The following is a 22,116-nucleotide window of genomic DNA, read 5'->3' on the forward strand; positions in this document are numbered from 1 at the left end:
CTAGCCTGCTGCCTGGTCGGTGAAAGCTGTGTGAGCAGCAATCAGCCACCTTTTGTCTTCCAAGCTAGGATGCTATCAGCAAAATCTTTGGCGGGAACTCGAGCTTTTCTTTCATTTCACCCGGCAGTAAAGAAGTATCCTTTGCTTCTGTACCCTAAATGTCAGTAGAGCGCAAGGGGGTACCCTGGACTTCTACCCCACCCCATCTATAAATAAGTAGATAGCACCTTTCCCCCCCCAGCATAACACTGGCTGTATTATAGTTTGCATATTTGTACCCCCTAAAACTTGTGTTGAAATGCTAGCCCCCAAGGTGTTAAAAAGTAAAACCCTTTGGGAGGTGATAAGCTCCATTATAAAACAGCCCAAGGGAACTCGGTTACCCAGTGTATCACATAAGGACACAGCTAAAGGACACCATCAGTGAATGAACAGCCCCTCCCTACACGTGGAGTCTGCTGATGCCTTGGTGCTGGCCTTTCTAGCCTCCAGAACTGTAAGAAATGAAATTGTCATTGTTTATAAGCTGCCCAATATGTCAGTTTTTATTAGCATTCAAAATAAACTCAGATACTTAGTGTCAAGGGAGGCTTACTTATTTAAATAAGATACAGAACTTTCTTATGTACTAGGATCTAACTGAAAATCATTTGGTACGTGTTACAGTTTGTGTGTTGATGTTCCCCCAAAGCCTCATGCAGGAATGGGGCCGACTTCTAGAGCGGATGCTTGATTCACGGTCCGATGCTGGGATTACAGGTGTGAGTGCTACACCCACCCCAGGGCAGGTACCCTGCATGTGGTGTAAGGGAGGGAAGGAGGCTTGCTCTCTGCTGCTCCTCCTTTTTTCTCTTGCTACTTTTGTTGTCTTCTGCTGCCGTGAACTGCTGCCCCTGTGCGGTGCCACGCTGTTTTGGAACCAGCTGATATGAACTGAAATGAGAGAAAAGTAACTAAGGTAATATGCTAAGAGCCAAAATTATCTGATAAGCAGTAGCAGGCATCATAAAAACTTCATTAAGCAGTAACAAGCAAGTTAAAATATAAACTCAAAGCAAAAAAAAAAAAGGATATGAAGATTTTATTTTTATTTTTTTACTGGGGATTGAACTCAGGACCTTTCACTTGCCGGGCAGGCGCTTGAGCCACTGAACTATCTCCCCGGCCCCTAAATGAAAATTTTAGAACTGGGAAAATTCTCAATTCTATATTAATCTGTTGGATAGACTCAACAGCAAGGTGAAATAATCAGAGGAAGCACTCAGCAAACTTGAAGATAGAGCAATTTTGAAATGTCCTACTTTGAACAGGAGAAAATACACTAATAACAAACCTCAAAAATGCAGAACCTCAAGGACCAATGGCACCATCTGTAACAAAACATCTATAATGCATGTGATCAGAATCTCGGAAGGAAACGAGATGGAGTTCAAGGCTAAAGAGAGAAGTATTCAAATGCAGATTGTTTCAATAAATGATTGAAATTTTCACAAATTTGGAAAAAGATGTGAACATATAGAATCAAAAAGCTGAGGTAATGTCAAATAGGATAAACACAAATCCACCCCAAAACATGATGGTCAGACTTCTGAAGGTGGAATTAAAGTCTTGAAAGTAGTCAAAGAGCAATGAAAACACCCTTTGGCAATCACAGTGACATTGGTTATGTGCACAACTATGGAGGTTAGAAGAACTGGCGTAGTTTCCAGGTGGTGAAAAAAATAAAGAGCTGCCAACACAGAATCCTGTAGCCAGCAAAAACACCTTCAGGAATTAGGAAGAAAGTACAACATTCTCAGTGAAAGAAAACTGATGCAGTGTTTCATCAGGCCTGCCATAAAGGAATGGCTAGAGGAAGTTCCTTTTTTTTTTTTTTTTTTTTTTTTTGTGGAACCAGGGATTGAACTCAGGCCTTACACTTGCCAGGGAAGCGCTTATTCCACTGAGCCATCTCCCCGGCCCCTAAAAGGAAGTTCTTGAAATAGAAAACAAATGGCACTGCCAGCCATGGTGGCACGCGCTGGTCATCCCAGCACTTGGAAGGCTGAGGCCAATGGAACTGCTGCAAGTTCAAGGCCAGCCTGAACTGCATATTGAAACTCTGTCTCAAAAGGTAGTGAACATGGTGCATTATGAGCAAATGAGCATGCCTTTGAGTTTCAACAGCTGATAGAGTCATAGTGAGAATATATTTCCTGACTATAGTGAATACAAATTAGAAATCAATGCAGACAGATAAAAGGAAAAATTATAGTACTGGAAACTAAGCAATCTGTGGATCAAAGAGGAAGCCTTTAGGAGCATGGAATTTCTTACCAGAGCAGCATATAAAAATTTGTGGGACTCATCTAAAGCAGTGGTGTAAGGGAAAAATATAGTCCTAAGTACCAACGTGGAAAAGAGGTCTGAAGACCAATAATCTAAGTCTTTGCCTTTAAAAAAAAAATGAGCAAAATAAACCCAGTGTAAGTAGGAGAAAATAAAGAACAAATAGCAATGAAATAGAGAACATAATAATGAGAATTGATGAAATCAAAATAATTAGTGGAAAAAAAATGATGAAATTAGAAACCTACAGCACTGCCCTATCATTGCTGTGGAATATTAAAAGGCTTCCAACTGTAGCAGATTTTAACACCAGAATCCTGAGTCTCCTTGGCAGTACTTATATTCTAACTGTATAGCATAGCGGTTAAGAACATAGACTCTGCAGCCAGACTGCCTCAGTTTAAATGAGTCATTTGAGAGAACACCCTGACATTTCATGAATTTGAAACAAATATTAGCTGTTATTCTTATGAATGATGATGAAGGGCATGAACATGGTCCTAAGGAGAATCCCGGTTATTCTACACAGAAAGACTATAGTACCCCTGCCGATTTCTATCCTGCAACTCTTATTAACAGAAAACCTGGAAAGGCACATCAGATGGACCACTGATAATCCAGGACTTCCCAGGATGGGAGGTGTGATTAAACAATAAAGTGTTTTGTTTTGTTTTGTTTTGTTTTGTTTTGTTTTGTTTTGTGGAACCCGGGATTGAACTCAGGCCCTTGTGCTTGCCAGGCAAGCACTTACTCTACTGAGCCATCTCCCTGGCCCCTGTATTTTTATTCTTAAATATTATTGATGGACAGCCAGCAATGGAAAACTGACAGTATGCATGAGGTATAAGGAGATACAGTGAATGTTTATTTTAAAAGAGAATTAAAGCTGCCAGTCCTACAGATAACCCACTACTATTATGGACTACTGGACTATATTGGATTATTTTGCTGAATCCACGCACCTACAATATTTAAGTGGCAGTGGAATACCCATCTCTAACAAAACTAAACAAAAAAGGGGATACAAATGAAGGACCATTTTGTATCTGTGTATACAAAATAGTTAGGATAGATATACAGCTACTTTCTTTTAATTCAGTGAGAGGAAAAATTTGTACTAATAGTGTTTGGGCAGGATATCATGTCTGCATCTTGTACTACGATAATCACTGTATCTCATTCCACCTCCTGCATACTGTCAGTTTTCCATTGCTGGCTGTCCATCAGTAATGTTTCACTTGAGCCTCAGATATCTGGTGAAAAGGTGTATGAGGACACACTGTAATGTTGTTATTTGGTGGAAACTACATAAACATTTTCAATCAATTTAGGACACTGAGGCAGCCACCAAAGGAAACTCACAAAAGAGGACTTTGAGGACTCGCCAGAAAGTGGCGAGAACAATGGTAAAGTCACAGGTTGTCATTACACAAGCTACGCCCCTTTTACTAGAAGTATCTCCACTTGATGTAAAAACAATCCCTGGAACCAGAAGCAACATGTAGACCTCTTCCCTTTCGTGGCCATTGCTGGAGTTGCAGGGGCCAAAATGAAGTTCAATCCTTTTGTGACTTCCAACGGAAGCAAAAACCATAAAAGGCATTTCAGTGCGCCTTCCCACGTTCGCAGAAAAATTATGTCTTCCCCTCTTTACAAAGAGCTGAGACAGAAATACAGTGTTCACTCCATGCCCATCTGAAGGGATGAAGTTCAGGTTGTGCGAGGTCACTCTAAAGATCAGCAGATCAGCAAAGTAGTCCAGGGTTACAGGAAGAAGTATGTCATCTACACTGAACAGGTGCAGCAGGCAAGGCAAATGGCACAGCTGTCCATGTGGACATGCACCCCAGTGAGGTGGTTATCAGCAGGCTAAAACTAGACAAAGCCCACAGAAAGATTCTGGAACGGGAAGCCAAGTCTTGCCAAGTAGGAAAGGAGAAGGGCAAATACAAGGAAAAACGACTGAGAAGATGCAGGAATGAAGTCCTTATCTGGGCAACTTTTAATTAAAAACTGCTAAAATTTAAAAAAAAAAACCCTAGCGCTGAAAACCATACTTTAGATGAAGATAGTATTTTAAGTTTTTGTAAATGAAGTGGGATGCAGAGGATTCCTGCAGATCAATGAAATAAAATTTTAAAGAACAGAGAATATAAACATTTTTAAGGAAAACATCAAAAAGAATAAAATACTTGAGTATCAATGTCACAATAATAAAAGTAAAAAATTGTATCATTAAAACTAAAACGTAGGGCCAGGGAAAGAGCTTGGCGGTGTAAGCGCCTGCCTGGCAATCACTGGGACCCGAGTTCGATCCCCAGGTCTGCATGCTGTGCTAGCCCCAAGCCAAGTGGGCCACTGAAACCAGGATGATAGTGCACGCCTGTAATCCCAGTGCTGGAGAGGCTGAGACAGGAGGATCACTAGGAGTACAGACTGCATAGTAAGACCCTGTACCAGATAGGTAGGTAGGTAGGTAGATAGATAGATAGATAGATAGATAGATAGATAGATAGATAGATTTTTTAAAATTAAAAAAACACATTGAAAGTTTTTAAAACCTAAATAAATTTGCAAAGGTATCTCATGTTCATGGATTGATGGACTTACTGAGGTAGCAGTGCTCCCCACATCTGTCTACAGAGTCAACATAATCCCTCTCAAAATCCTAGATAGCCTCTTAAAAATTTCAAATGGACTTTCCACAGAAATTAAATCCATATGGAACTCCACAGAACCCAGAACAACCGAAACAGTCTTTAAAATGAAAAGAAGTTCTAAAACTCTCACTTGCTGAGTTTAAAATTTACTACAGGGAGCTCCCAGCAGGTCATCCCTATCCCTCCAGACTGCCCCCGATTCCCACCAATGGAGGTCCACCGGTACCTCTCCCAGGTGAGTCTCCTGGACACTCCAGTGGGCCAGCTACGCTGCCCAGCTTGGGTCCCCTCAGCGCTCTTGTAGGCCATCTGCATCACCCTGGAAGGTCCCTGTACCCTTGTCACCCCTCCTGGGGCCCCAGATAGGCTCTCCTGAACCTCTGTGGTCCTCCATACATGAGCCCCTCACACCCCTCAGGAGGATCTCACCCTGAATTGAGGTGGGAGTCCTCCCTACTGCCCCAGGGTCCTCTGATGCCTGAGCCCTCTCAGCGGTCCTCTCTGGATCCCTTCCTACCCTGAGCAGCCCAGCCTTGGTTCCAAGGCTCCTGTTTCATACCTCCCTTCCTAGGCTGACCCCAGCCACTGAACACCAGATGATCTGCACCTTTGCTGGTCTTCTCCCAGCCCCTGTGATCATCCCTGCACGTGATGACTGCCCCCTTCCCCCACCTGGGCAGGATCCTGAGCTGCAAGACCTCCCTGGCTGCTGGCCTGGTTTGAGGCTGTAGGATCTGGCCACAAAAGGTGCAAGTGTGGAGGGAAATTCCTTCTGTGGACTGGCATCTGCACTTCCTCCCTAGCACCTCCCAGAATTTGGGACCGTGTGTTTGCTCCTGTGCTTCTTTAAAGTCTGTGGACAGTGGGGTACTGAGGCAGCCCCTCCACTGAGGACTGGAGTTGGCCTCACGGTTGAGATGACCACAGTCCAGGTTGGTGTGGGAAGGTGAGGAGGTGTGTAGGGGCTCCAGATTGCCTCTGGACTGGCTTATGGTGCTAGCTGGTAGCTGTAGAGCTGACAAATCCATGCCCATGGGATGCCAAAGGGCATACTTGCCAGTAGGAGCTCAAAAGAGAGCCTGGAGTGTGTGCCCATAACCCCGGCGCTGTGGGAGGCTGAGGCCAATTTAGTGAGACCTTGTCTCAAAATGAAAAAATAAAAAGGGACTGGGAACGTTACTCAGTGCAAAAACCCCAGGTTTAAGTGTTATCTCTTTGCAAAAGAAAAAATAAAATTATAAAAAATTTACTACGGGGGGCCGGGGAGATGGCTCAGTGGAATAAGCGCTTCCCTGGCAAGTGCAAGGGCCTGAGTTCAATCCCCAGTTCCGAAAAAAAAAAAAAAAAATTTACTACGGGCCAGTGAGATAGCTCAGTAGACTAGACTAAGCACCTGCTTAGGCAAGTGCAGTGCCCGGGTTCTATCCATGGTACCCCATGCTGCACTGGCTCCACCCTTGGGGTGCACTGAGCTGGTAACCAAGTCTGAGCATAGCAGCACATGCCTATAATTCCAGCACTGGGGAGGCTGAAAGCAGTAGGATCACTATGAGTCCAAGGTATGTAGTGAGACTCTGTACCAAATACATAAAAAAAATTTAGATGTACAAAAATACCTTATTAAGATGGTATGTATAGGGGCTGGTGAGATGGCTCAGTGGTCTAAAGCACCTACTTAGAACAAGCTTAGCAAAGCACAGGGACCGCGGTTCAATCCCCCAGCACCACATGCCAGCCAGCCCCGCCCCCTGGTGGGCTGAGCTGGCCACACACACACACACACACACACACACACACATAAATAAATAAATAAAATTAAAAAAAAAAAGATGGTATGTATAGTACTAGCAGAAGAATAGACATATAGACATAATTGGGTGTTATAAACTTGAGAGAACAGCTTTACCAGGGGGCATATGATGACAAAATGTCTCACGGGAAGCTCTCCACTCGCAGACATAGGTCTTGGGCTTCTTGCCTCAAAGGTGCAGCAACAGGCATAGAGCGAAAGTAACAAGTTTCCCAAGGATGACCCTCCCAGGCCCGCCCACCTCACAGCCTTTCTGGGCTATAGGGAAGGCATAACCAACATCATGAGTGAAGTGGATAAGCTGACATCTAGGGTGAGGAAGAAAGAATTACGGAAGCCGTGACCATTGTGGAGACACCATCTGAGGAGTTTATCGGCACTGTAGGCTATGTGGAAACCCGTTGAGGTCTCTGGGCCTTCAACACTGTCTTTGCAGAGCATATTAGTGATGAGTACAAAAGGCATTTCTGTAAGAACTGGTATAAATCTAAGAAGACGGCCTTCACCAAGTACTGCACGAAATGGCAGGGTGACACGGTCAAGAAGCAGCTGGATGAGGACTGCAGCAGTGTGCGGAAATACTGCCAGGTCCTCTAAATTACAGCCCACAGCCAGGAGTGTTGGCTTGCCCACTGCAAGGAGAGCCCAGTGAATGAGAGCAATGTGGCCAGGATGCTGGACTGGGCCCAAGAAAGGCTGGAGCAGCAGAGCCCCGTGAGCCAGGTGTGGGCAGGACAAGATGATCGATGTCATTGGGGTAACCAAAGACAAAGGCTACAAGGGGTCACCAGTAGATGGCACACTGAGAAACTGCCTTGCAAGACCCACTGAGGTCTGCACAAGGTTGCCTTATTGGAGCATGGCATCCTGCCCTTGTGGCCTTCTCTGGCACAGGCTAGGCAGGAAGATTACCGTCACCCACAGAGACCAAGAAGATCTACAGGATTCATCAGGGCTACCTCATCAACTACAGCCAGCTGATCAACTATCACAGCCTGTCTAACAAGAGCTTCAACCCTCTGGGTGACTTTGTCCACTACAGTGAAGTAACCAATGCCTTTGCCCTGCTGCAAGGCTGTGTGACGGGAACCGAGAAGCAGGTGGTCACTCTCTGCAAGTCCTTGCTGTAAACCAAACAACAGACTCTGGAGAAGTGTGACCTCAAGTGCGTTGACCCCACCTCCACGATCGGCCACTGCTGCTTCCAGACCACGGAAAAGAAGAGGGCATTTGCGGGACCACTCAAGAAACACCACATTGCCAAGGAGCGAGGCACCTAAGAGGAAGAACACCCCTGGCAGCCGGTGGAGTCTCCCTGTTTTCCAGTGGGGGTAAAAAAAAGAGTTGAGAGACCAGAGATTATCAATTGATTTCAGCAAAGGTGCCAGAGTAATTAGCCATTTTAACAAATGGTGCTGGAATGTCCACATCCAGAAGAATGAAATTGAACAAAAAACTTTTGGGCTTCAAAGTGTACCAACCCTATAACTGGAGAATTATGTAACAGTTTGCAAATAATTTATCTGTGATGCTTTAAAAGTCATATAGATTTTTCAATGATAAAATAAGGGGCAAAGGATTTGAATAGACACTTTTCTAAATAAGATATGTAGATGTCTCGCAGTTGTGTGAAAAGATGATTGACATTTTTGGCAACCAGAAAAATGCAAAAGGAAATCACAAGATACCACTTTATATCCACTCAGATGATTGAAATTTTTAAAAAAGACATAATAACAAACGTTGGTGAGAGCGTGGAGGAAGTGAAGCTCTTATACATCGCAGGTGAGATTACAAAATGGTGCAGTCTCTTTGCAAAACAACATTTCCTGAGAATTTAAACATAGAGTTGCCATATGATCTGGTACTTCCACTTGTAGGTACACTCCCGAAGAAATGAAAAGATGTATATTCAGAAGTTTGTGTATGAACATTGACAGCAGCACTAATAGCGAAAAAGTAGAAACAACCTCAATACCCATCAACAAATGAATGGATAAACAAAATATAGTATAGCCAGAAATTACTAGTGATCAACAATACAAAAGAAATGAAATACTGATACATGGTACCACATAGATGAAATGTGCAAATACTGTAGCAAGTAAAAGAAGCCAATCACAGAAGACTACATATTCCATGATTCCATTTATACAAAATGTCCAGAATATGCCAATCTGTAAGGCAGTACATGAGTGGTTCCCAAGATTGAGGGGTGGACAGTTACAGTGGAGAGTGATGGCTAATGGGTATAGGACTTCTTTTGAAGTAATGAGAGTATCTTAAAGTGTGGTAATAGTTGCATAGTTCTGTGACTGCACCAGAAGTCATGAATTACACATGCTAAGTGGAAAGGCTTTCTATTTTCTTAGTAGTAATAGCCTAAGGAAACCCATTCGTTCATTCAGTCCTCTTTAATATTGAGTGACCCTGTGCTAAGAGGGCACTCTTTTACATGCTGGGGAAACATCAGTAAATTAAAGTAGTTAAATATAATGATTGAGGAGTTTTTAAAGGGAGAGTCATAATAATGTGTTTTGCAAATATTTAAGTTTTTTTTAAATTACACTAAAAGACACATTGTCATTACTGTCCCTTAGAAAATTCCCACTTGATCCAAACACACTCATCATCCTTGCCACTTTCTGCAGCAGTTCTGCAACTCCTTTTATGATATAACGTCAATTCATAAAGTAAAGACACCGATGATTCAGTGGCTGACAAGTTTCAGTATAAGGTGGAATATTATGTACTCATTTAAAATGTAAATTTTCAATTACCTTTTATATATAATTGTTACTCTTTTGCTCTTTTAAAAATAATTTGTCTCCCCCAGCATGCTGTGCTGGCTCCACCCCCAGGGCACACTGAGACAATGATTGAGAATGGGCGTGGTGGCACACACCTGTAATCCCAGCACTTGGGAGGCTGGAAACAAGAGAATCACTATGAGTCCAATCTACTTAGTGTGACCCTGAAGACCCTGTAGACCGTGTCCTAAATACAGAAAAAAAAAATGTTTTGTTTCATATTTTAAAAAAATAAAATGTAAATTTTCGCTGAAGTTATTGATGTAAGAAACTTATAGTATATAATATGAAGCATATAAAATGCTATATATGTGAACTATTAGAGGCCTGCTATGAAATCAGTGTTATTTTTGTAGGTAATGGTGTTGAGTTTTTACTCTTGACCCATCTTTCTATTGATGGCTGTTCATTGTTTTTCTGAATTTCACAACTCTCTTACAGTAAGACACATTACAGGATCTTTATCATTCTAAGCACTGTCAGCATCCTTTGCTCCAAGTTGCCATTCATACCAACCAAAAGCATTGAGCCTTTCGTACTTATTTGGAGAAATCATTTTGGCTGCTGAATAAAACTGGTATTTTTCGTGTACCAGTAGAGTTTGGAATTGTCTTAACTTTAGAGAAGAGGAAAACTAACTGAAAAATGATCATCTGTATTTGGGGCTGGGTTTTTTTCCCCCCATGGCATGTTTTTAGGTTCAAATTGGATGCATTCTGCTTATTTTGTTGTCAGTAGGGTTTTCTTACATGAAGGATCCTTCGTGAATGGTGTGTATCAGGGTTATTGGTACATGATTTCATTACATGATGCCCACAATCGTTGTGGATAATGGATACATGCACCTAACACCTCTGGGTGCTTTTTGTTCCCCTCTTCCTGCCCCCTCCTTTTTTGCTAGTCTCGGATTAATTTATTTCTAAGTCCTTATAAAATCAGTTATCATACATACAGATTAAAAGCCAGACCAACAGGCCAAAAACATAAAATACATAAGATAGTTATACTAAATCAGATACACTTTTTTTAAAATAATTTTATTGAGAAGCATATAGCCATGAGACAGTTTCAAAACCGATTAGTAGGACAGTTTCAACAATTAATACATTGCGTATTATTGTCTTCTTAGTGGTTATTCGTAGTACAAGATGCAGACATGATATCCTGTCCACAAACACCATTAGTACAAATCTTTCTATTCATTGAATTAAGAGAAAGTAACTGTTATGTCTATCCTAACTATTTTGAATATACAGATACATTTATGTCCTCTTTTTTTGCTTAGTTTTGTCAGAGAAGCGTATTCCATTGTCATGTAAATATTGTAGGTGGGTGAATTCAGCAAAATATTCTCATATAGTCCAGTAGTCCATAATAGTAGCAGGTTATCCGAAAGGCTGGCAGTGTCAGAAGTTGTTGACTTGAGCCTTTTACAGCTCAGCCATTAATATGCTTTACTTTTTATACCTCGTTTTTTACTTCTCTGCTGGATGGTTAAGACCAAGATAAAGTAAGACCTATGTAACAAGAAATGCAGCTTTTGCAGATACACTTTTAGATACATTGTCCACATTGGATTGCAATAACCTTTTTTCCTGTTTTCTGTCTTTTATTTTGCACTCTATTCATATTTGAGTTTTTCATATAAAAGAAGCTAGGTGATCTTAAAGCTTGTGTGTTTGATTTACTTCACTTAACATTATGGTCCCAATGTGCATCCATTTGCCTACAGATGACCCAAACTTATCCTTCTTAATGGCTGAGTACTCCTCCATGCTGTATAAATGCACATTTTCTTTATCCAGTCATCTGTTGATGGATATGTAAACTGTTTCTAAGATTTAGCTATTATGAATTGTGCTGCTAAAAGCATAGGTGTGCCTGTATCATCCCTGTGTCTACTGGCATTTTAGCACAACCGTCGTCCTACCTCAGACACTGGCCATTCTGACACATTAAGATCACCAGGGTTAGAACTGCATTTCAGCTGCTGTTGACACCTGGGATCAAGCCCTTAGCTGCTGTACCATGCCTGCTGCAAACCAAAGAGCGAGCAGAAAGCCTTGCTGCAGGAAGGAGTGCCAGTCCATCTTGGAATTAGGGGCACGCACAGAGACAAGACAGAAGCCAGTGTGTGACATAGTCCTAAAGTATGTGATGTAGAAAATTAGGAAATAAGAGGATGTGAATATTCATTGTTGGCTGCAGATGGCAAATGCAATGATCTGATTAAGTTTAGACTGTGTTCCTTAAACAGAGGTGTGTTTTCTGCATTGTTTCTAACCTGAGATGTCACCATGCGGTGGTCTCCTGATAAAAGCTGCTTAACCCTCTAATCTTTGGCTGCTGCAGGCAACATGGCTGTACAGTATACAGATAACAGGCTTGCTCCTGGTCTGCATCCTTCAGTTTTTCAATTCTATGATTCTTGGATCATTGCTTATCAGCTTCAACCTTTCGGTATTAATTGCAAGAAAATTTCAGGTAGGACTGTCTGTGTGTGTGTGTGTGTGTGTGTGTGTGCACGCACGACGTGTGTGTGCGCGCGCGTGTGTGTGTGCCTAGGTGCCTAGGTATCCACGTGTTGTGTTACTGGGAACCGAACCTAGGACCTTCATACTAAGCTCCATCCCTGGTCCTTTTTTGTTTTCTTGTGGCTTTTGTTTTGTTTGTTTTGAGACAAGCTCTCACTAAATTACTCAGTTCCCTGAGCTGGGCGCAAACTTGCAATTCTCCCATTTTTTGTTTTTTGTTTTTAAACTCAGGGTAAACTTTTAAAAAAATTGTATTTCGATAGACCTGATTGTAGTAGCCAAAGGAAAATTTATGAACCATTCAAATGGCATTTTGGCATTTTTCTTTAAGGGTATGTGGTATTGTTTCTGTTTCCAACTTTCCGACACCATGTGCCATGCCTTTGTTTCAGCAATCTGTTTTGTTTCAGCAATTATTTACAGAATTGAAACTTTAGTTCAAGTCAGGGATTAGCCAAAGATGTTTAGTTGAGTTCCGTTGATTTCATGTTGAAGTAAAGAACAAAAATTATAAACTTTGTGAGTCAAAAGAATGTGCTGGTTGTACAATGTGTTCATCATAGTAGAACAAGAACAGCCCACCCCAGCCAATAGACTTCGGTTTTAGTTGCCCAGGTAACAGTGCCTGTTCCAGTTCCAGCTGCCTCTGTGTCTTAGAAAGCGCTGGTCACTGTGATGCACGCCGTATATGCTAATCCCCACTTGACAAGCAGTCCTGCCTCTGTACTTCCTACTTGCTTATCTGTATGAACCATAGACCACCAAAGATCAGGGCTGATATTTTGGTAATAGTCTTGCTCAATGCCTCTCGATGTAAATAGATCTGCCTCCAAATCGTGGGTGTCATTTCAGTGTTTCTGCCTGCCATTACAATAGTTCAGGTCAGCCTGTTCCTTGTGGTTAATTGTAGAAGTGCTGCTCTGTACCCTTCAATAGCTTTTTAAATAAATTGGCTCTTTTTGAGTATTTTAAGAATCTAAATAAATTCATTTCAGAAATGAGACATTTCCTAAGGTATAATGATAGCATCTTCAAAAACTTCGACCTGGGGCTCAGGTGTAGCTTAGAGGAAGATCCCAGGCCCGGCATGCATGAGACCTCAGTCAAAAATAGAAGGAAATTGTTGTCCTGCTCTTTTGGTTTTATTATGTAGTTATATTTGTTTTAATATGCATGAGATTTGAAAGCCATTTGTTTTTCCTTAAAATTATAAAAGATACTGTTTCCTTTCTCATATGCTATAAACATTTCTATACCAAAAAGCAATTTTGTTTTCACCTTTGGGAAGTGTAAATGGTTTCACCTTTGTGAAGTTTTGCTTTTAATTTTTTGTATTAATTTTTTGAGTGAGAATTGCTGTGGACAAACTGTAAGGAAGATTATTTTAACAGGTTTTTAATTTATTGTTAAAAGCAATAGTTCCCATTCTTATAACCTCAATTGTAAGTAAACATCACTCATATTTCAACTCTAGATATTGTATTTGACAATATTAGAGTTATATGTAGAAGAGCACAGTTTGCTTTTTGTACTGATAGGTCTCTTACTTACTTGGGTTATGGCTGTGTCTGTGATGTGTGAATTAATGATAAATGATGTGTTGGTATTCAGTCAGCGTACTGCAAGTATTTCCCAAATGGCAGATCCCAATGTTCCAGTTATGAAGAGCTCCAAAAAGAAAAAAGAAAGAAAAGAAAAAGAAAAATGCATGCTTACTTATCTTATGAAGTTCATCATTAAATAATTTGTTTACTAATAGAAAATTTAAAAATGATTTAACTTCACAAAGTTGTACATTACATTTTCCACGTATGATTTCTTTATATGTTGCATGAGCCAATGTCTGAAGCTCTTAATTAATATTAAGTATTTAGGAAGCTATCTAAAAATTTAAGAATTGAAACAACTCTTTTAATTTCTAGAAAAATCTGAAAACTGGAAATTTCCTTAACAGGATCAGGAAACTTTTGCTACATTTATCTGTAGTTTTCTGTTTGACACTCTTTCTCAACAATATTATTAAGGTAAGTTAATAAATGACATTTAATGTACTTTTTAAACTTACTGATGGTGTTGGAGATAATTTTTGAAACTTCCTATTTCAAATAAGTAAATCCTTGCTTAATAAAGCATGTCAGCACACTTTGAACAGGCCCAGTTTTAGCTTGGTCTAAAAACAGGATGATTTTGTTGGTTTTAACTATTCATTTATACTTATTCTTCTGTAGCCTGTTCTATCTTAAACTCACCAAGTTAATAAACTTTTTTAAACTCAACTATAAAAATTAAATAATTAATTCATTAAATAAATAATTCTCTAAATTTAGATAGTTCTGTACACTATGGTTTTTATAGGGTTCAGTTAATAAATAAACAAGCCTATCTAATTTCTCTCAGAAAGATGAGCTCGTTGTTGCTAAATGTTCTCTAAGATGACTCAAGATTAACCACCCTATAAAATAGAATAATTCACTTAGTAACATATGCCTATACTTACATACCAGAGCTTTTCTGAGGGTTTTTTTTCAAAATGCCTCAGAGGGGTGCTTAATTTTACAATATTTTTCTGGCTTTTTTTTTTTTTTTAATGAAGACTTTATTTCAGGACCTTGATGCCCCATTTGTCTTTCTACAACAGCAAAACCCAGTGATCTCATCAGACGACTTGGCCCTCCTAGAATGCTGGTCTCAGCATACCAGCCATCTGCACGGCAGATCCTCCACTTCCCTAAGAGTGACAGTTCCCTGGACTGTCAAAGAAGGAAAGATTCTTCACTCAGCCAGCCACAAAAAATACCTCACTCCAGGTCCTTGTCACTACAGCCTTAAACCCTGTACCGTTCGGTGCAGTCGCCCTGCATTCCCATGAATTCCCACCCCCAGGTTCCTCATTCCAGTATCCAGCCAACCACACATCAAAAATACTGGAGAGGAAACTGCGTCTAGACTGACCATACATAGACTTGTGTTCTTGTTACCAATCCCAAACAGTAGGGTCTAGGAACTGTTTATACAACATTTCCATTGAATTACATATTATAAATAATCTAGATGTGATCAAAAGCATGAGAGGTTATGCATAAGATATGTGCAAAATATACCATTTTATATGAACAGCTGAGAATTTTGCAGTCTTTGTCTCTGTCTCTATCTATCTCTCTTTCTCTGTGTGTGTGTGTCTCTCCCTGTCTCTTTCGCTGTCTGTCTGTCTGTCTGTTTTTCTCCCTCTCAGGGATTTCAGCCGTCCTGGAAGATTAGTTGAAAGTATACAGTTCACCCATGGTCACTTTTAAGAGTTTAGTGATCTGTTCATAGATTAGGTGTGTGCCTGGGCCTCTAGTTTTTGACAACCCAAAGAATAACATACATAGATTTTCAGCCTACAATGAGAAGAATTAGAAAAAACAGTCTGTGAAACCACCTTGCTATTTTTACTGTACCCGTAAGAGACATTTCTCTCTTTCTTATTTCTATGACTGTTAGGGTCTCTTCTGAGCAACTGGGTAGTTTTAATCTTACTACCCTGCGAGTAAAATAAATGTTTTTATCTTCCTTTTTGCATTTACTGCTGTAATGCCTAAGACTAGATTTGGGGCTCATCTCTAATGAATTTATTTTGTGTACTAACCTCAATTCTGGCTTTACCTTTTTTGCTGTCATTTTTCCTTTGATATCACTTCTTCACTATTATATTATTATTGACTTTAAAAGTTGTAAATTAAACCTAAAATTATGTGAATTAAAATTACAGTTGCCCCAGTACCACACCCTGCGCCAGCCCCGGCCCCAGGGCACACTGATCCTGTAATGGAGTCCAGGCATGGTGGCTCACACCTGTAATCCCAGCTGCTGAGGAGGCTGAAAACAGGATGATCACTATGAGTCTGATCTGCATAGTGAGACCCTGTACCAAAAAAAAGAAAGTTACAGTCACTGATGATGAAAAGTAGCCTTTACCTGGTCAGCAGCAAGGGTTACTATTGCCTTATAATGCCTTTGAGTAAATAAGTGTTGTGTCAGTTGTATGTATAGATCCACATCCCTAAGCCAAGTGGGCAGTGTTTCTCCTTGAGGTTGCTGGTCCTCACTTTGCTTGTTGCCATCTTCTGTGGTGATGACCGTAATGGGCCTGGGCATTGAGGCATACCTTTGCACAGAGCTGTATCTTCAGCCCCTTTTTGTGAGTTAGGATCTTGCTTAATTACTATTTAAACACACAGTGCTCCTGCCTCAGCCCACCAGAGTGCCAGGACTACAGGTGTGAACCACAATGCCCAACTCAGACTTTTTTTTTTTTTTTTTTTTAATAAAAATTCTAGTCACGGTGCTCCAGTCTTCTCCCGCTCCCTGAAACCAGAAACAGCCATCATTTATCTATCTTCTATATTGAACTTATGCATAAGATGTTTGAATAAAAGATTATCCTTATGAAAGGACGGTATAGGGGAGGAGGGAGTTTGAAATTCTGTGACTCAGAATCAGTTCTGAGAAATATTGTGAACCTCTGCAAATTTTGTATATGTACATCCTGTGAAACTAGACCCTGGATACATGTGTCCATTGGGAAATTATCCTCAATCCATACCTAAGGCATTAATAGAAATTTCTGTCTTTTCTCTCCTTGATAGAAAATTCTTAACCTGAAGTCAGATGAACACATATTTAAATTTCTAAAAGCAAAATTTGGGTTTGGAGCAACAAGGTACGATTGAATTAAAATCTGCACTTGCTGTTATGTACTAAAGCAGCCAGGACTTTAATACTTAAATTGCTATAATCCCCTCAATTATTAATTGCAGACTTATTTTAAGGAAAATATAGTGTTGCTTCCTTGCCTTGTATTTAATTTAATACTTTGCTTTCCATTTGTTCCCCAGAGATTTTGATGCAAATCTCTATCTGTGTGAAGAAGCTTTTGGCCTCCTGCCTTTTAATACATTTGCAAGGCTTTCCGATACTCTGCTCTTTTATGCTTACATATTCGTTCTGTCCATCACAGTGATCACAGCATTGGTTGTCGCCTTTCATAATCTCAGGTATGGAGCGTTGCAGCATGTTTAACACTCTGCCTCCAGGAAATTGCTCTGGGTGTTGCAGAAAAAAATGACTAAGTTGAAAATCAAAGTATCACTCGGAACAGAGTGATGCCACACATCTTAAAGGCGGAACCCTACTCTCTGTAGTGGTAAGATCCCGAAGAGTGGGGGCCCCTGTTCAGAGTGGTCTGGGATTAAGTCTCAGCTCACACACTGGGAGGGTGTGGTCTTTGGGCCGGCTCTGCCACTTCTCAGCATTTCTTTTCCTCATCAGTAGAATGAGAATGACAAGTGCTTTCTCTACATGGTTTTATGGAGCATAAATCTAAAACAACACAACAGACTTAAAATAATGTCTCCAACCCAGAATATTCTGTTTTTTCTGATTTGTGTTTCTCTTTTCTTGCCTTATTTTTCTATATTATTTTCTCTGTTACTAGTTTTTTGCATTCTTCTACTTTTGTCTACCTTCCTCTTCCAGATGATTTTTACATTATTTCTTGTGAAGGTAAAGAGTTAAATAATTGTTTGTTTGCTTCCTTACATCTTGTTTCAGAGGAATGGGCCATAATTACTAGTATCAACTAAAAATCTTAAGTAGTAAGTGTCAATTTTTTAAAGCTTAGGCTCTCTACCAGTCTAGTGAAGAAAATCAGGGAATATAAGGACTTTTCTAAAACCAGTAGAACATCCACCTCTTAAGCTTAGGGTGGTTTTTTTGCATTCGTTATTCTTGTTGAATGGGAAGAAAAATCATATATACCAAATCAAAGCTGCTGTCACTGATGAAAAATTAAACTCCCAAAGAAGCTCTTTCTCTGCGTAGTGACCTGGCCAGTTAGGGTGGTGGCGCACTATGGCTCGCAGCCACGAGAGAGCTGCTGGGAAAATGGGTGTGCAGCAGTGAGGTGTTCTGTGATTATTAAGAATGAAGCCATGTTGAACCATCAAAGCACCTCATTGGCTATAAGCTATTTTAGTGTCCTGCAGAAGTGTTCTTTTTATACCTGCTCAGTATACAGTGTGGCCATGTGAAAATTATCTACATGGACAGAGTAATTATCTAGACAGTGTCATTCGATATTATTCCAGACACACCAAAGCAGGAAGTTCAGTTGGCATGTGGCATCTTTGTGAAAATGTGCCCTGTGCTCGGTGCAAATCTCTGAGCCAGCCCTGGGAATTGACTTGGAATGTGATTAGAGGCAAAGATTTTAGAACACCCACCAACTAGGGATTTTCAGGTCATTATTAGAAGAAAAAGACTCTATGAAAGTAATTAAAGGGTGATAGTATCTTAATATAAATTAACTTTTAAGTAATTTGGAAGATATCTGTTTTAATACCGAGTATGTAAAGTACCTTGTGTTTTTATGTAAAGTACTTACTGGGCAGCTCAGAACCCAAGCCCACCAGTAACAAATGCAGAGGACACTAACACAGAACAAATTGGGAATCACACAGCTGAAAGCATTGAATCAATGGCTTCTGAAATAAAAAAAACATCTGCAGAAAGGTATAGAGGGACTCAGATTGGAAATAAAAAAAGAAATCCCTGAATTAATAACATCTGCAGTAAAGAATCAAATGCAGGAACATATGGAGGAAACCCAGTGTCCACCCAGAACAAGTGCGGAGGACACTAGCTCGGTCAAATGCATGAATTAATAGGGTCAATAGTAAATAAGCAACAGCAGAAAGATATAGAGGAACTCAGAGTGCAATTCTTTTCTGAAATAAGTACTGGGCAGGAGGATACTGCAGTAGTACTTCAGTTCATGAACTTCATTTGTTCTATAGTTTTGGGAACGATGATGACTACATTTGTGTTCCTGTGGCCACAGTGGTGTCTGGCACTCGATGCAGAGTTTGCAAGCAAAAGCAAAATTTTGCCGGATGCCTCTGTTTGGAAACCAAACTGTTTGCAAACAGAAATGTTCAGGGACGGAAGTATGACTTTTATAGTCACACAACTCATGTGTATTAGTGTGAAGGATGCAACTGAAAGTAGTACAGTGCTCTCTGTCTGTAGGAGTGGAAGGGCCTTCCAGCCTGGCTGGGCACAATAAAGGCATCACAGAATTCCCTTAGGTATCAAGGGAAGGTAAGAGCAAATCATCTTGCTGCATGTGGTGGGTCTCATTTGTAATCTCAACATTCTATTAGGCTGAGGCAAGAGGATCACAAGTTTGAGCCCAACCTAATCTGGGCAACTCAGTGACTAAGAAAGACCCTATCTAAAACTATAAATAGGGCCAGCCAAATAGCTCAGTAGATTAAAGTGCCTGCAAGCAAGTGCAGGGGCCAGGGGTTCGATCCCTTCAATCCCCAGGCCTGCTGTGCTGGTCCCGCCCCTGGGGCACACTAAGTGGCAATTGAGACTGGGCATGGTGGTGCACTCCTGTAATCCCAGCTCTTGGAAGGCTGTAAACAGAGTCCAATCTGGTAGTGAGACTCTGAACACCCTGTATATCCTTCCCTAAACTAATTAATTAATATAAATATAAATAAATGAATGAATTTGAGGTTTAGCACCCTGGATTCAATGCACATTTTCAAGGAAAAAAATGCACTTTTCTTGTGTAGAAGAATCTTATGATACCAATATAGAAGCCAATGTCTGTGTTTTAATATTTAACCTTTAAGTTGAAGTTACTACCAATAGTGAAAGCTCCCTTAGAGTAAGATTTTAATAATCTTACCAATCTGTGATGGTGACATAGTGATTTCTAAGAAATAAAAGCCTTGCAGGTATATAGAGAAGCATCACACACAGCCAGTTCTTCTGCATTTATATAAAGACTTCATAGGGCCTTTGAAAGTAGTTGTCTTTGTCTTCAGCTGGCAACCGTCACAGTGTTTTCTTTTCCTTGTGATGACAAATTATGCAGTATTGGAACTCACTACAGTCTTAGCCTCACTACAGTGGAGCTAGCAGCCAGTATGTGCTTCCCAGTGTGGTGCACGATAGACTCGATCTCCATGAAGTGTTCTTGTCCCCCATAATAATAATAAACTCAAATGACCCTCTAGATTTGATTACAAGTTTACAAGAAACATGAGAATGGAAAAATAAGGCAAACATCACCATAAGGAGGCACTCAGCCAGATCTGAAGAGTGAAGACTTACAGTACAGATGCTGTGTTTTGTTCACTGAATAAATGGTTTTTAAGAAGGTGTGAGGAAGTTGGGGGGATAACTTTTATAGATCCAAAGATGTTTGAAGTGGTCTATCAAGAAATATATTCTGCAAGTTTTAGATTCTGCTTCAAAGAAACCTCCTGAAGAAAAATAATGATTACTAGAAATGGAAATTAGAACTCATACTGTGAGATGATGTTGAGGGACTGCTATTAATTTTGTTAGCTGTAATGAGCTTAATATGGCTGTGTTTGGTAGAAGTCATGCATTAGACATATAGAAGGAGGCTTTGACAGGTTTGAAATGTGATCATTTCATAGAAGAATTGAATTCCAGGTTTATAGATACATTCCTTTTACTTACAAAAATTTACAAAATACTTGTAAAACAAACAACTCATAATACATCTTTAAAGGTCTCCATTTTCAGTGATTCCAAAAGGAATTGTTTTGCTATTCTCATTTAACTTAAATAATGGAATCACTTTAAATCTTCGCAAAATTAAAATCTATGAGATTTTAGTTATAATTACCTCTGCATTCGTGTAATGATTTTAGCCTCCGACAACTTCAGAACTGATCAATGCTAATTGATTTCTTTAGGGGAAAATAAGATTTAACTAAACAAAGATTATTTTTATTCAGCTTAAGATTTGTGTGTTTGCCACTTTATTCAGTGATTCCACAGTTCAGCAGTCCACGGGTAAAATGGGAAGATGCACAGCTGACCTGAAGCCGGAAACCGCGTATAACTTACTTCACACCATCCTGTTCGGGCTCTTGGCGCTGAGCACAATGAGGTATTTTTGTCTTCTCTGATTTCTTTCTTTTTTGACCGCTCCTCACTTGATGTTATTTAGCAACAAAATTTAGCAACTGACTGTCATCTTCCTTAATGACCGTGAGTGTCTCCCACTACAAAATATTATTCACCATCAGTTTGGTTCCAGTTTCTAGCACTCTTTTACCTGATCGATGGTTCCCCAAACGCAGAGGAATTATTGGCCGACCCTTTGGCAGCTTATTTCTTCATAGTTCAGAGCAACACGTTGCTGTCGCAGACTGTAGAGCTCTCACAGCTGTCTCAGCCTTGAGACGCGTATGCGGGTACGAGCTGCTGAGTTGTGCCCCTTCCTGTCCTGGCAGGATGAAGTACCTCTGGACATCGCACATGTGTGTGTTTGCGTCATTTGGGCTGTGCAGCCACGAGCTATGGGAGCTACTTCTGAAGCGGGTCCGTCTTTATAACGCAAAGAGGGTCAGTACTGTCCCCTTTTCCATTTCATTTTTAATGGTTTCGTATTTTGTTTAAACCATTTCTCTGTTCTTTAGTAGTTACCTATGTACCAGTCAGATAACATGGATTCTGACCTTTGAAACTAGAAATAGATCTTTAATACATTAAGATTTCATAAGGAGTTTTTTAAAGTTTGTTGTTAATTTTAATTTTTTTTAAATTCGTATTTTTCCTACCTTTGAAATACAAAACACATGCATACTCACATATAAAGAATTAAAACTTGCCAGTAACCCTCCTACCTAACATTATAACTGTTCTTCTCACAAAGTGTTCTCCGAATACCTATTGACAAGTGTAGAATAACGTGTAGAGACCTACAAATGTGATTTGGGGAATTGTTCTGCCCTCGGTCCTCACGAGGTAGCAATATGGTGGAAGCTGGAGATGCCACCTAAGTGCTTAGAACCCAGACACTGACTCAGTTGTCCTGATACTGGAGACTCATGCACCATTAAATGATATTTTTGTTGTTGTTTATAAAATACGTATATTTACAA

The 22,116-nt window shown here is 40.2% G+C and overlaps 1 protein-coding gene and 1 pseudogene across 1 annotated transcript in view; both read left to right on the forward strand.

The window, feature by feature from the left end:
* Dpy19l3 (dpy-19 like C-mannosyltransferase 3) overlaps positions 1 to 22,116 on the forward strand; it is an 81,198-nt gene that overhangs the window by 40,189 nt on the left and 18,893 nt on the right. Inside the window, exons 9-14 of the mRNA XM_004636690.2 lie at positions 11,961 to 12,092; positions 14,065 to 14,166; positions 16,771 to 16,844; positions 17,020 to 17,178; positions 20,997 to 21,119; positions 21,466 to 21,577. Coding sequence (XP_004636747.1) covers positions 11,961 to 12,092; positions 14,065 to 14,166; positions 16,771 to 16,844; positions 17,020 to 17,178; positions 20,997 to 21,119; positions 21,466 to 21,577 — 702 coding nt within the window. The remainder of the gene's footprint in view (positions 1 to 11,960; positions 12,093 to 14,064; positions 14,167 to 16,770; positions 16,845 to 17,019; positions 17,179 to 20,996; positions 21,120 to 21,465; positions 21,578 to 22,116) is intronic.
* LOC105742918 lies at positions 6,916 to 8,078 on the forward strand (annotated as a pseudogene).

The sequence above is a fragment of the Octodon degus genome, unplaced genomic scaffold (assembly GCF_000260255.1).
Source record: "Octodon degus isolate 3935 unplaced genomic scaffold, OctDeg1.0 scaffold00083, whole genome shotgun sequence".
Lineage (NCBI taxonomy): Eukaryota > Metazoa > Chordata > Mammalia > Rodentia > Octodontidae > Octodon > Octodon degus.